The sequence below is a fragment of the Candoia aspera genome, chromosome 2 (assembly GCF_035149785.1).
Source record: "Candoia aspera isolate rCanAsp1 chromosome 2, rCanAsp1.hap2, whole genome shotgun sequence".
Lineage (NCBI taxonomy): Eukaryota > Metazoa > Chordata > Lepidosauria > Squamata > Boidae > Candoia > Candoia aspera.
Genome location: NC_086154.1, coordinates 10,013,648 through 10,026,195, shown reverse-complemented (window position 1 = coordinate 10,026,195; position 12,548 = coordinate 10,013,648). Strand labels below are relative to the sequence as shown.

At 47.1% G+C, this 12,548-nt stretch overlaps 1 protein-coding gene across 1 annotated transcript; it reads left to right on the top strand.

The window, feature by feature from the left end:
• Positions 1-747: 747 nt before the first annotated feature.
• On the top strand, positions 748-8,141 carry LOC134489841 (zinc finger and SCAN domain-containing protein 12-like; the record flags this gene model as incomplete). Its single annotated transcript, XM_063292706.1, has 5 exons — positions 748-1,356; positions 1,532-1,628; positions 3,638-4,398; positions 4,839-4,938; positions 5,815-8,141. Coding segments are annotated over 5 exons (3,078 nt in total), but the record flags the coding sequence as incomplete, so codon positions are not given.
• Between the last annotated feature and the right edge of the window lie 4,407 nt (positions 8,142-12,548).

Here is a 12,548-nt window from a genome sequence, read left to right as displayed (position 1 = left end):
CAGCCTTTGACGGAGGGGGTGTCGCCTGCTTGGCTTTTCGGGGAGAGGAGAAGGGGGCCGGGCTGGCCCTGCGGCTCCCCTCTCCCTGGGGCAGAGAGACAGCCAAAGCGTTACTCTCTCAGACAGAAAGAGAAAGGATAGTTGGGTTATTTTTCTCGTCGGGACTCGGGGGTCAGCCTTGTGGTTTGCTTGGATACGATGCCCATTTAAAAACATGTCGGTTTTGATCCACAAAAGCAGTAAAAAGCTGTTGGTCTAGAAGCCTGTTTCTCAACCTTAGCAACTTTTAAGATTGGTGGCTGGGGAATTCTGGGAATTGAAGTCCACACTTCTTGAAGTCGCTAAGGTTGAGAAACACTGGTCTATAAAGTGCCCTGTAGGTTACTCTGCATCCGCGGGTGTGCGTGTAGTGTTCCCCCTTTCAGCTAGCTTGGAGGAGGACGGAAAAAAAAGTTAAAGAAATGAAAAAGGGTAGATACTTGCTATCCAAGATTCACTTCCTTAGTTCTAAGTGAATCTTGGATAGCTGGTATCTACTCCCTTTTATCGTTCTTCACAGTCTCTAACTTGTTAGCCATTCTTGCACAACTGTGCTAGAATTAGAATTTTCTAATCTGACAATACACACCTCTATTTTTCAGAGAGCAAACAGGAGGATCCAAAAGAGCCAGAGGAGGGATCAGAAGAAGCAGAAATACTCACCTCTACATTTCAGTCTTAGCCTGCCAGAGCAACCAACTCTCTTGATCTGAAAAGATCAGGAGAGACCCATTCACTGGGATGGAAGAGCGCTGGGAAACGCAATGGGAGCAGTTCCTCCAGACGCTGCAACCCTCCTACTCCAGAGGGGGGATCTTGGACGCTTCTCCTTGGGAAGACCCCAAGGCCTTCCTGGCCTCCTTTGAGCAGGTGGCCACAGCCTGCCGCTGGCCCAGGGGAGAGTGGGCGTCCCGCCTCCTGCCGGCCCTTTGCAGAGAAGCTGAAGCGGCCTTTCGGAGCCTGGACACAATTCATCAAGGGGATTATGAGAATGTGAAGGTGGCCATTTTGAGGGGAGAAGCTGTGAAAATGGAGGCGCAGCGTCAGCGTTTCAGGCAGTTCTACTGTCAGGAGGTGGAAGACCCACGAAGGGTTCAAAGCCACCTCCAGGAGCTTTGCCACCAGTGGCTGAAGCCGGAGAGACACACCAAGGAGCAGATCCTGGAGCTCTTGATCTTAGAGCAGTTCCTGGCCAGCCTGCCTCCAAAGCTTCAGGGCTGGGTTCAGTCAAAGAGGCAGGACATGTCTTCCCAGGCGGTGGCCCTGATGGAGAACTTCCTTACGAGCCAGCAAGACGTCAAATCCCAGTCATGTCAGGTACGGTTGACTATTCAACCCTCATTTAAATTACTATTTAACTCTCCAAATTCATGTTGCAGCTAAGTTGGTCTTGATGAGCCTCACAAAGATCAAGGACCTGCTGCGATTGTGTTTGTGTATATGTGGCAAAATCAGTTCTTTCTTCTGAGTGAAGCTGTCTTCCCTGTTTCAGAGGCCATTAAAAGGGGAGCGTGTGGTTTTCTTACACGAAGAAAAGTCTGGGGAGACTGTGAAGAGAGGACAAGCTGCGATGGAGATCAATATGCTGGGTAAGGATTCTCCTGAAGCAGTATACAAATACTGTAATACAGTGTTTCTCAACACTGCTGTAATACATAAATAAATAAAGCTTTCTGCCTGCCTACATCCTCCGTTAGCCATTTTTAATTTTATTTAATTTATTCATGTATTCAATTTATATTTAATAGGGTTTTACGGGAGCACTTGCAACTTGTCCTTAAAATTCCAAATGTGTGCTCCAAAAGATTTTGAGCAACCACCTATGGATGCAGGATAATTGTTCATTGCCCTCCAACAAGCCACAATTCAGAAACCAATAAATCAATGGTAGCACAGGAATTGTGGCTTGCTATCTCAAGGAAAAAAACCCCACAATCTCAGATTGTGACCCAGTGCTAAATTATTCCCAACTGGTTTATTTCTTTTCTTCTGTAAGTATATTTGGCTTAAGAAGCCAAAATTTCTGCCTAAATACAGTGTGTGCATTCAGCCAAACACAAACTCAATAAAAATGGCAAGATCTTTAGGATGGCGTAGGGCTTAATGGCACATAATTGAACCTGTAAAGTACCATATGAAACACTTCAAGCTCAGAAGAACAGTTTTGAATAATCTTGAAAACGAAAGTGCCTCTTTCAAAAGTTTTGAGGGTATAAGAAAACTTGTGTTCTTTCAAGCTGTTCCAAGTTCTCTGACTGAACTGTTGTTAGTTCCTTGCAGTTGAAAAACAAAAATCAAGTCTAGTTGGTTCAGTAGAAGAGAGTTAAAAATATTTCAATGGGGCTGTGTATTCCAAGCTTGAAACGAAATCCATTTGCTACTGTGGCATGCCAGATATGCTTGGGTTCTTGATTGCATCCTTGACGATTAAAATTCCTGCGGAAGTCGATCTCAATCCCATCATAAGGAGAGGGAAATGGCTAACTGTGGTCAGGAGCCGCGACTGACAAATGGCCATTGTAGAGTTTACATGGGTGAAAGAGGCATCCGGTAGTGTAAACAGTGACTGTAAGAGGTATGGAACTGGGCCATATGGTCTTGGTATGCAAAGACCCAGATTCCTTGAGAAGTCTGTAATGCTGGGAAAGGTGGAAGGAAAGAGAAGAGGATAACCAGCAAGGGGGAGGGTCTCAGCTATATTGGCAATGGGGGCACCGTTGGAAGACCTGAAAGATCAGATTAGGAGACAGTTCGTCATGGAGAAAATCTAGCTGTGTGGTCGCTAGGAGTTGACCCCAACTTAATGGCACATAATTTAACCTGTAAAATCCTACTCAGCTGTATGGGGCATGGAGATTCACCCATGAGTTCCAGAGTTGAGTACCAGGTCTAAACAGCACTCTTGGCCTATAAAGGGGTTTTCCTTGCCATTGGAAAGTATCCAATATCAATTGAAATGACTACTTTTCTTTTTAATTGACCTGTGGCTTTAACCTTGGGATTCCCCAACTGGGTGGGAAGCTTCTTTTGCTTTCTAAATTCTCCCTCATCTTTGATGGCTTGCAGCCGACAGCAAGAGAGCTATTTAGGGCACATTCTAGTCAGTTAAAAACCTTTGCCCATCGAGGGCACCGCTGCCTCCTTTCATCTAGGATGGGAAGTGGGTGGAAGAGGCAAAGAAGACTTTCGACGGTTGTTGTTATCGTTATTATAACGGTTGTTAAGCGAATCACCATAGGCATTAAGTGAGCCACATGGTGTTAAGCAAAGCACATACTTCCCCATTGGTTTGGCTTGCTAGAAGCCAGCCACGAAGGTCAAAAATGGTGATCACGTGACCACGTGGCACTGCAACGGTCATAAATGTGAACCTGCTGCCAAGTGCCCAAATTATGATCACATCACCGGGGGGATACTGTGACAGTCGTAAGTGTGAGGACCAATCGCAAGTCGGTTTTTTCAGCACCGTCATAAGTCTGAACTGTTACTAAATAAATGGTTGTTAAGCAAGGACTACTTGTACTTACTATTTTCATACTATGCTGTGTCTCTGAGTATTCTGCTAGCAGCAATATAATGTGAACATTATCCTAACTAGGTTTTCGAGGGCAGCTGAGGGAAAAAATGCTGAAAGAGGAAAAAGCAGGAAGTCCAAAATCAGAAGAGGAAACAGATGGAGGAAAACTCTCCTCTGCAACTCAGCCTTGGTCTGGATCTGAGCAACAGCCAGGGCAGGCAGCCTCCCAGAAGAGCAAAGAGGAATCTTTCTGCGGGGTGGAAGAGGGCTGGGAGGCCGAGTGGCAGCCGTTCCTCCAGACGGTCCCACCCCCTCCCACCAGAGGGAAGAATCCGATGATGTCGGAGGCTTCTCCCTGGGGAAACCCCAAGGCCTTCCTGGTGTCCTTCGAGCAGGTGGCCCAAGCTTGCCGCTGGCCTAGAGAGGAATGGGCCGCCCAACTCTTCCCAGCCTTGAGCGGAGAAGCAGAAGAGGCCGTCCAAAAGCTGGAAATCCAAGAGCAGGAAAACTATGGCAAAGTGAAGGCGGCCATCTTGCGAGGGGAAGCCCTGAGAACGGAGGCGCAGCGGCAGCATTTTCGGCAGTTCTGCTGCCAGGAGGTGGGAGACCCCCGGAGACTTTACGGCCAGCTCCAGCAGCTGTGTCTCCAGTGGCTGAAGCCCGAGAGACACACCAAGGAGCAGATCCTGGAGCTGCTGGTCCTGGAGCAGTTCCTGGCCAGCCTCCCGCCTGACCTCCGGAGCTGGATCCAAGCGGGAAGGCCGGACACGTGTTCCCAGGCGGTGGCTCTGGTGGAGGACTTCTTGTCAAGCCTGCAAGAGGCCAAATCTGGATCCTGTGAGGTATGTTTGGATCCCAGAATTGACAGTACAGAATCTGGATCAGGCTTCTGCAATCACCTGCAGTCATTCGGTTGCAAATGTATTGCATTCATAATGCACAAGTAATAATTGCATTCATAATGCACAAGCCATCTTATTAAGTGAAATGCACAAAAAGTTTTTTTTTTTTTACCAGAGTTGCCTTTTCTTTTTCTTCTTTATTTTGTACACCGCCATGTTGCCTGCAAGAACTGTTTTATGGGGAGGTAAATTCACAGGGCAGCTTTTCCAGCTTTGGGAAGGTCACAATATTATATGGGAACTAGGAGAGGTTTAACATCTTACTTATTGTTATGGAGCCTGACTGATCCTGCCCAGCCCTTTGACGGATGAGGGAGTGGCTGAGATTTCTTTTTATGGCAAAATCCGTCTGAACGGATCTGTTGGTTTCCCTGTTTCAGGGACTGCTGAAGGAAGAGCCTGTGGATTTTGACCCTGCAGAGGAAGACCTCTTGGAAACAATGAAGAGAGAGAGAGTTGAAATGGAGATCAGTACATTGGGTAAGGATTCCCAGGTCAACAGGAAGTGTATGAGTGTGAGAAAAGAAATTGACTATATAATATCTTATCTACAGGATTGGAGCATAGACAGCCAAGACCTCACCAGTCAAGCCAGGAGCATGATAGATAGTTTTCTCATTTCTTTATTGGAACTCACTCTACAAAGACTCATGTTCATCTATTGTAGAGAGCATAGGAAGTGGCCTTGAAGGACAGGAGGAAGAGCTGGTACCAAGGCAATGGTCAGATAAGAGGGGCTTGAGCCCGGGCCAAGGAAGTAACGTGAGAAAACATCTCAGACAAGCCCCTCCCTAGTTCCCACGAACATAAAATGAGGGAGGGAGAAGCACATTCAGACTTGCAAGATTGATGTCCGACCTACGAGGTAGACCAGACTAATAAACCAATGCCATGTAGCTCAGGACTATTTTTATTACAACAGCAATAGTAACAGAACCGTGCAACTCTGTAGTTACCAGCCCCCAACACCAGGAGCATATAACACCAATTTTGCAGAGCCTACACCGGTTAGTCACTGAGTACTTTGGGAAGTTACTGAAAACTGCATTACAGTATTCGTACTATAGAGCATTTTCATAATTTTATTCATTTTATTCATGGCATCGTTTCACAACTGTTCGTTTCCTTCTGTTTGTCATTTCTGCTGGTATTTTACACAGAGGCTTGGTTTGCCATTGTTTTATTTCTTGCAATCTCCGAGAGTCATTGATTACGGCGGGGCATGGTTCCACTTAACAACCAAGTGTTCATCAGAGCAGGATACATTGGAAGAAAAATCCAGTCGAAAGGCAGTTAAAGGCCTTGTGAAAATAAGTAATCAAGTCATGGTTAAAAATTATTTCTCTACCTCTGCAGGTAATAGATGGGAAAGTGAGGTCAAGGTGGAGCATTCCCTGGATGAAGGTGAAGAGCCAGAGGCAACATGCAGGACAGACCCGTTGAGAAGCCATGTGAATCTGCCACTGCAGGCCCAAAGCCTGGAAGAAAAGTGCAAGATAAAAAAACAGCAGCAGCAGAAGACACCCGCGGAGAATGAGAAGGAACGTATTTTGCTTGCAAAAAGTTTTTCTGCTGCTGTTATTGGAAAGGCCACTTTATCCGGCACGGATAAAATGCCCTTGTTCTCCAAGTATGGTAGAAAATATCACTACAGAGTGGAACTTGACATGATAGATTCCACTGATGACTTTGAAGACTGCCCTAGGTCAGAGGAAGATCTCCAGTGTGCTTCCAACTTTGGTGAAAAGGAAGAAAATACTACAACTGAGAAAAAGTGTGAATTTTCTGGGAACGGAATAGGGAATCCTTTGAACAGACATCCATGTAGTCATCTAGAAGAAAAACATGATAACTCTCTTGAGTATGTGAAAACCTTTAGTAACGCAAACTCGCTAAAAATAATTCAGGCCCCTAATGCTGAAAGGAAATTGTATGAATGTTCTCAGTGTGGGAAATGCTTTGGTAAATTTAGCCAATGGAATCAGCATCAGAAAATTCATACTGGAGAAAGACCATACAAATGTTCCCAGTGTGGGAAATGTTTCAATCAGGCAGGAAATCTGAAGACCCACCAAAAAATTCATACTGGGGAGAGACCCTACAAGTGTTCCCAGTGTGGGAAATGTTTCAATCAGGCAGGAAATTTGAAGACTCACCAAAAAATTCATACTGGAGAGAGACCCTACAGATGTTCTCAGTGTGGGAAAAGCTTCACCCGGGGGATACTTTTGAAGATACATCAAAGAATCCATACTGGAGAAACACCATACAGATGTTCTGAATGTGGGAAAGGATTCAATGAGATGCGCAACTTGAAAAGGCATCAGAGAATTCATACTGGAGAGAAACCTCACAAATGTTCCCAGTGTGGGAAATGCTTCACTGAAGCAGATGTTTTGAAGATACATCAAAGAACACACACTGGAGAGCGACCATACAAATGTTTGGAGTGTGGAAAATGCTTCAATAAATCAGGAACCTTGAGGAGACATCAAAGAATTCATACCGGAGAGAGACCCTACAAATGTTCTCAGTGTGGCAAAGGTTTTAATCAAATGGGAACTTTGAAAAAACATCAGAGAATCCATCCTGGAGAGAAACACTACAAATGTTCTCAGATCCATACAGCAATTTATATTGGAGAGAAACCACACGAGTGCTCTGAATGCGGGAAATGCTTCAGACAGGCAGGACTTCTGAAGAGACATCAAAGAATTCATACTGGAGAGAGGCCATACAGATGTTCTCAGTGTGGAAAATGGTTCAATCAGTCAGGAACTTTGAAGAGACATCAGAGAATTCATACCGGGGACAAACCATTCCAGTTTCTTAGTGTTGAAAACGCTTCCGTCAGGGAAGTAACTTGAAGAGCTATCTGGGAATTCATATTTAAGGAAGAAATCACAGATATAACTAAAACCTAGTGGGAAGAATCTCCATGGTTGGGATATAGTAATTGAAAGGTACAATCCATTGAAAAGGAAGAGGGGCAGTAGAACAGGAGGAAGAGTGTTAGTGTATGATACTGTTTTTATCCATTCAATCGTGTCCGATTCTCAGAGACTGCCTGGACAAGCCCCTGCAGGTTTTTTGGCAAGGTTTTCGGAAGTGGTTTGCCATTACCTCCTTCCCAGGGCTGACAGAGAGTGACTGGCCCAAGGTCACCCAGCTGGCTTCGTGCCTTAGGCGGGACTAGAACTCTCGGTCTCCCAGTTTCTAGCCCGCTGCCTTAACCACTAGGCCAAACCGACTCAATGTATGATAGGGATTAATTAAATCAATATAAAGGTTGGTGCCTCCCATCACTCACCCAAGCCATGAGTGATGTGGATTATGCTTTCTGAAAGCAGAGAGGGATCTGGAATAAAACTCGAGTTGTAATCCCGAGTCCAATTTATTGCTTAGGAGCTTTTGAAAAGAAAACGGATTATTGCACGCTTCAAGTCCATTAAGGGATACCATACAGAATAAGGGAACTTGTTCTCTCTCATTCCAGAAGGTAAAACATGAAAGCATGGATTGAATGCTAGGAAAAAAACTTCAAATCGTTCATTAGCAATAAGAATGGTTGAGCAGTTGGACCAACTGCAGTGAGAGGATGGGCTCCCCTTCCCTAGATGTGTCCAAGCATGGGCTGGAAAGGAGCTTGTCATGGATACTTTATTTGGGATCCCTGCATGGATCCAAGTTTGGACTTGATGGTTTTAATGGCTCTTTCCAAGTCCTTGGTCTTCCTGATAAGACCAAGTGGCTGTGGGTTTGGGGCCCTCCTGCATCTAGTGGTTTGCCATCTTTAACTTTGGCTGTCAGACCTGGTGTACAATTTATGGGTCCTTCTGGACTCACAGCTCCTGCTCAAAGAGCAAGCGGCAGGTGGCTAGGAGGCCTTTGCATGAATGCATCTTGTGTGCCAGTTGCGCCCTTTCCTACATTGGGAGGCACTGCTCACAGCCAGTCATGCCTTAGTCACCTCCCGGTTGGACTGCTGCAATGCACTCTATGGGGCTGCCCTTGAAGAGCGTTCAGATGCTACAGCTGGTCCCGACTGCAGCAGCTGGGGCTGTAGTGGGGGCATCACAGTGTGCCCACGTAACACCCTGCTACGTGAATTGCCCTGCCTCCCAGTATCCTTCAAGGGGCTGGTCATCACCTTTAAAGCCCTACATGGCATGGGGCCAGGTTATTTGCAGGACTGCCTATCCCTGGTGGTGTCTGCTCTGATCTGGCAGGGTGGGCACGCTCCGAGTTCCCTTGGTTAAACAGTGCTGCCCAGTGGGGCCTCAGAAGCACGCCCTCTTTGCCATGGCACCTGCCTTATGGAACTGCCTCCCCCCAAGATACGGATGGCCCCGACCCTGTTGACCTACAGGAAAGCAGTGAAGATCTGGCCTTTCCCCCAGGCACTGGGACCAGGAAGTTGATGGTGCTGGCAAGGTGTGGTTGATTGATGGAAGCAAGTTCTATCAAAGCCTCGAAATCGTTTTAAGTGTTTGTTTTGTTTTAATCATATTGTCTTTTTCACTCTTTCATGCCACCCAGAGTCCTTTCTAAATAGACAGGTGGCTATATAAATTTGTTTAATAAATTTTTATTTTTTTAAAAAAATCTCATACTGGAGAGAGAATACATAAATATTAGTGAGGTACAGGTAGTCCTTGCTTAACGCCCATTCGTTTAGTGATGGTTCAGACTTACAACAGTGCTGGAAAAACTGACTTGCGACCAATCCTCGCACTTACAACTGTCACAGCATTCCCCGCAGTCACGTGATCACAATTTGGGCACTTAGCAACTGGTTCGCGTTTATGATTAACGCCCATGTGGTTCGCTCAATGGCCGTGGTGATTCGCTTAACGACCTCTGTAAAAGTAAAATCAGATTGGATTCACTTAACGACCGCTTCACTTAACAACTGAAATTCCGGTCCCAGTTGTGGTCATTAAGCAAAGATTACCCGTAATGACTTCAGTCACTTCTGAAAAGGTGGATTGAACTGTATGGCGGAGTGCTGATAGAAATGCTCAGTAAGTTTGGCGCAGTGGTGTAACTTTCTATCAAGGAATTCATTCTCGTACTCCCCGGCTCTTTGGCAGGTGCTTAAACCAAAAGCAGTTGTTTCCCAAGCCCAATTCTCAATATTCAACTGAGATGAACAGAATGGAGTTACAAGAATTCCAGCCATGTAGCTATTTCTGCTTTACAGTCAACATATCTCCGTAAGGGCAGAGACTTCCTGATTTGAACAGCTTTCCAATGAACTGGCAAGGAGGCAGGTCTCTTCACTGATAATGGGGAAGTTTGCGGCTGGTTATTCACAGAACAGGCTTTCGAATCGCTACTGCCTGGGATCCAGCTGCTCCATGTTCAGTGTGAGGATGGTTTAAGTGAGAAATGATTGAGAATGCGTGTGGGAAGAATACCTAAAATAGTAGAGCGGTGTTTCTCAACCTTGGCAGCTTTAAGATACGTGGACTTCAACTCCCAGAATTCCCCAGCCAGCATGGCTGGCTGGGGAATTCTGGGAGTTGAAGTCCACGTATCTTAAAGCTGCCAAAGTTGTGAGACACTGTCGTAGAGAAGCCAATTTAGAGAAATCCATTCATCCCACATAGAGAAACCAGAGCGGAGAGAGAGAGAATACCCAGAGGCTGGGAAGGTTTTCGTTAAGGAAGATGCAGAGGGCATCTTAATGAAGATCATGTAAGATGGTGTTTCTTAAACTTTTACCTCTCAGGATCCCTTCCCACTTTTAAAAATTACGGAGGACCTCAAAAGAGCTTTTGTTTCTATGGGTTATATTATCAATATTTACCATATTAAAAATTAAAATTGATGCATTCACTGCCACTACCTCTTCTCACAATTGTTTGATGAGGTTTTAATATTGTATTATTTTTCAGCATAGGCTGGCAAATAATTTTGATTTCATGGAACCCTGAGAGGGTCTTGGGGAACCCCTAGAGGTCCTCGGACCACACTTTGAGAAACACTGACATAGGATGTTGGGGGGTAGTTTCTGGTGAAACCCATAATATACAGGGAGTTTAGCAACCAGCAAATTGGCCATTAAATGAAGCAGTTGCTAAGTGAAATTGCAACTGTGCTTATGATCTATCTTCAGTTTTGCTTTGCTTTAGACCTGTGAAGGTTGTAAATACGAGGAGTGGTGGCAAGTTACTTTTTCATCACTGTTGTAACTCTGAATGGTCACTAAACAAAGCAGTCACTAAACAAGGACTACCTATAATGCTGAGGGAAAAAAATCAAAGGGGCTATGCCAGGAGCCAGCAGGTTTTCTATTATTCGGCTCAATAAAATCACATTTTGGCTTTATACTATTGGCATAAAAGGGTAAGGAATTTAAACTCACCAGCAGGTTTTCACTGCAGCCACAATACCTCATTAAAATGTTTAAAATTTTAGAGTGGTGGTGGGGTTGCAGCTAAAACCCTCTGGTGAGTTTGGGGTTTCCTTTCTATCTCATGGCTGATGGGTAAGATGAGGCCACACTGGGGAAGACAGGAAAGAGGAAAGCAAGATGGTGAAGTGGAAAAAGTAGAGATGAATGCTCCTGCACCCGTTGGCAGTGTGTCCCTGAAGGGCGGCGGTGACATTGGATGCTCCCTGGGCCCAAAAGATTGGTTCAAAACGTAAAGGTGCCTTGGAATTTAATTTGGTTCTAATAGCTACCTGGACACAACTATGCAGTGTTCTGTTCTCATAGCCAGAAGATGGATGGATGGATGATTTATTTATTCAATTTATATAGCCACCCATCTCAAACCAGTGATGCTGGGCAGCTAACAATCATAAAAAGTTAAACAGTTAAAACAGTACCCCCCCCCCAAATTAAATACAAACAGCAGCCAAGAGATATTAAAATCCATTGGTGTCAGCACAACCAGGAAACAGGGCCTTTCACGCACTCGAGGGCCCAGGCCCGGGCACAAAGCCAGGTCTTCAAGGCCTTCCAAAGAGCCAAAAGAGTCAGGGCCTTCCTAATCTCAGGAGGGAGGATGTTCCAGAGGGCAGGTGCATCTCCTGGCCCCTGCCTGCTGACATTCCTTGGCAGGACCCTTGGAGCTTGCCCATCCTGCTGGACCGCATTGGACGGATAGAGACAACTGGGAAAGGACGGTCCCTCAGCTAATCCAGTCCCAAGCCCTGGTGGTGTTACGTGTGCCAAGTAGCCAACGCTATTTGCAACCCATGCAGCTGCATCCCTACCAGCTGAAGCTTCCAAATGCTCTTCAGGGGCAGCCCCACATAAAGCACATTTCAGTAGTCCAAGATGCAAGTGACTGGCCATTGGTTGGTTGACTTCCCAGTCTAGCCTGCAGCCCAGGAATTCCTCCAGCTTCCTAGTGCAGAAAAATCGGCTGTTACCTTGTCTTACTTTGGTAAACTCCAGAATGGAAATTGGTGTTTATATGGGCTCTGAATTACCTCTAACTAAACAGAAGGGGTGGGGAGAAGCTGAGAAGTAGGAGAGGGTAAGAGAGAGAATGGCTCATTGTAGGAGTGCAGGAGCGCAACACACAGCATGGCCCAGGGTGCCACAAAGCCAGCTTTCTATTGCCCAACGACCCACGACTCCAGGCTGTCTCTTGCAGCAGAAGGCCACAGCTGGCTGATCGTGGCCGACCTCGGAAAAAGCTAAGCGGGGCGGGCCCGAGTCGGTAGCCGGTTGGGAGGCCACCAGGAAATCCATCCCAGGGCGGCGGGCCGACCCTCCCCACCCATACGCCTCCAGGAAGCCTCTCCGCCGCCCGCCCGGCCGAGACCCCTCCGGGCCCGGGGGAGGCGGCAGAGCCGCGGCCGGGCGGGAGGGGGCGCCCGCGGGCTCCCTTCCGCCGACTCCGCGGCGGAGCGTCCAGCGAAGCGGGCGGGGATTGATGGGCGCAGCTGCGGCCGCCCGTCCCGAGGGCCCGCCCGCGCCCGCACGCCCACCGGACGGCGCCGGGGAGGAGGGGAGCCGCGCGGGCCCCGCCGCTGCCGGTACGGCCGGGGCTGCGTGCGGGGGAGGCGGCGGCGGCGGCGGAGCGGGGCGGCCCCAGCCTCGCAACCCTGCGCGCGGGAGGCGGAGGCTT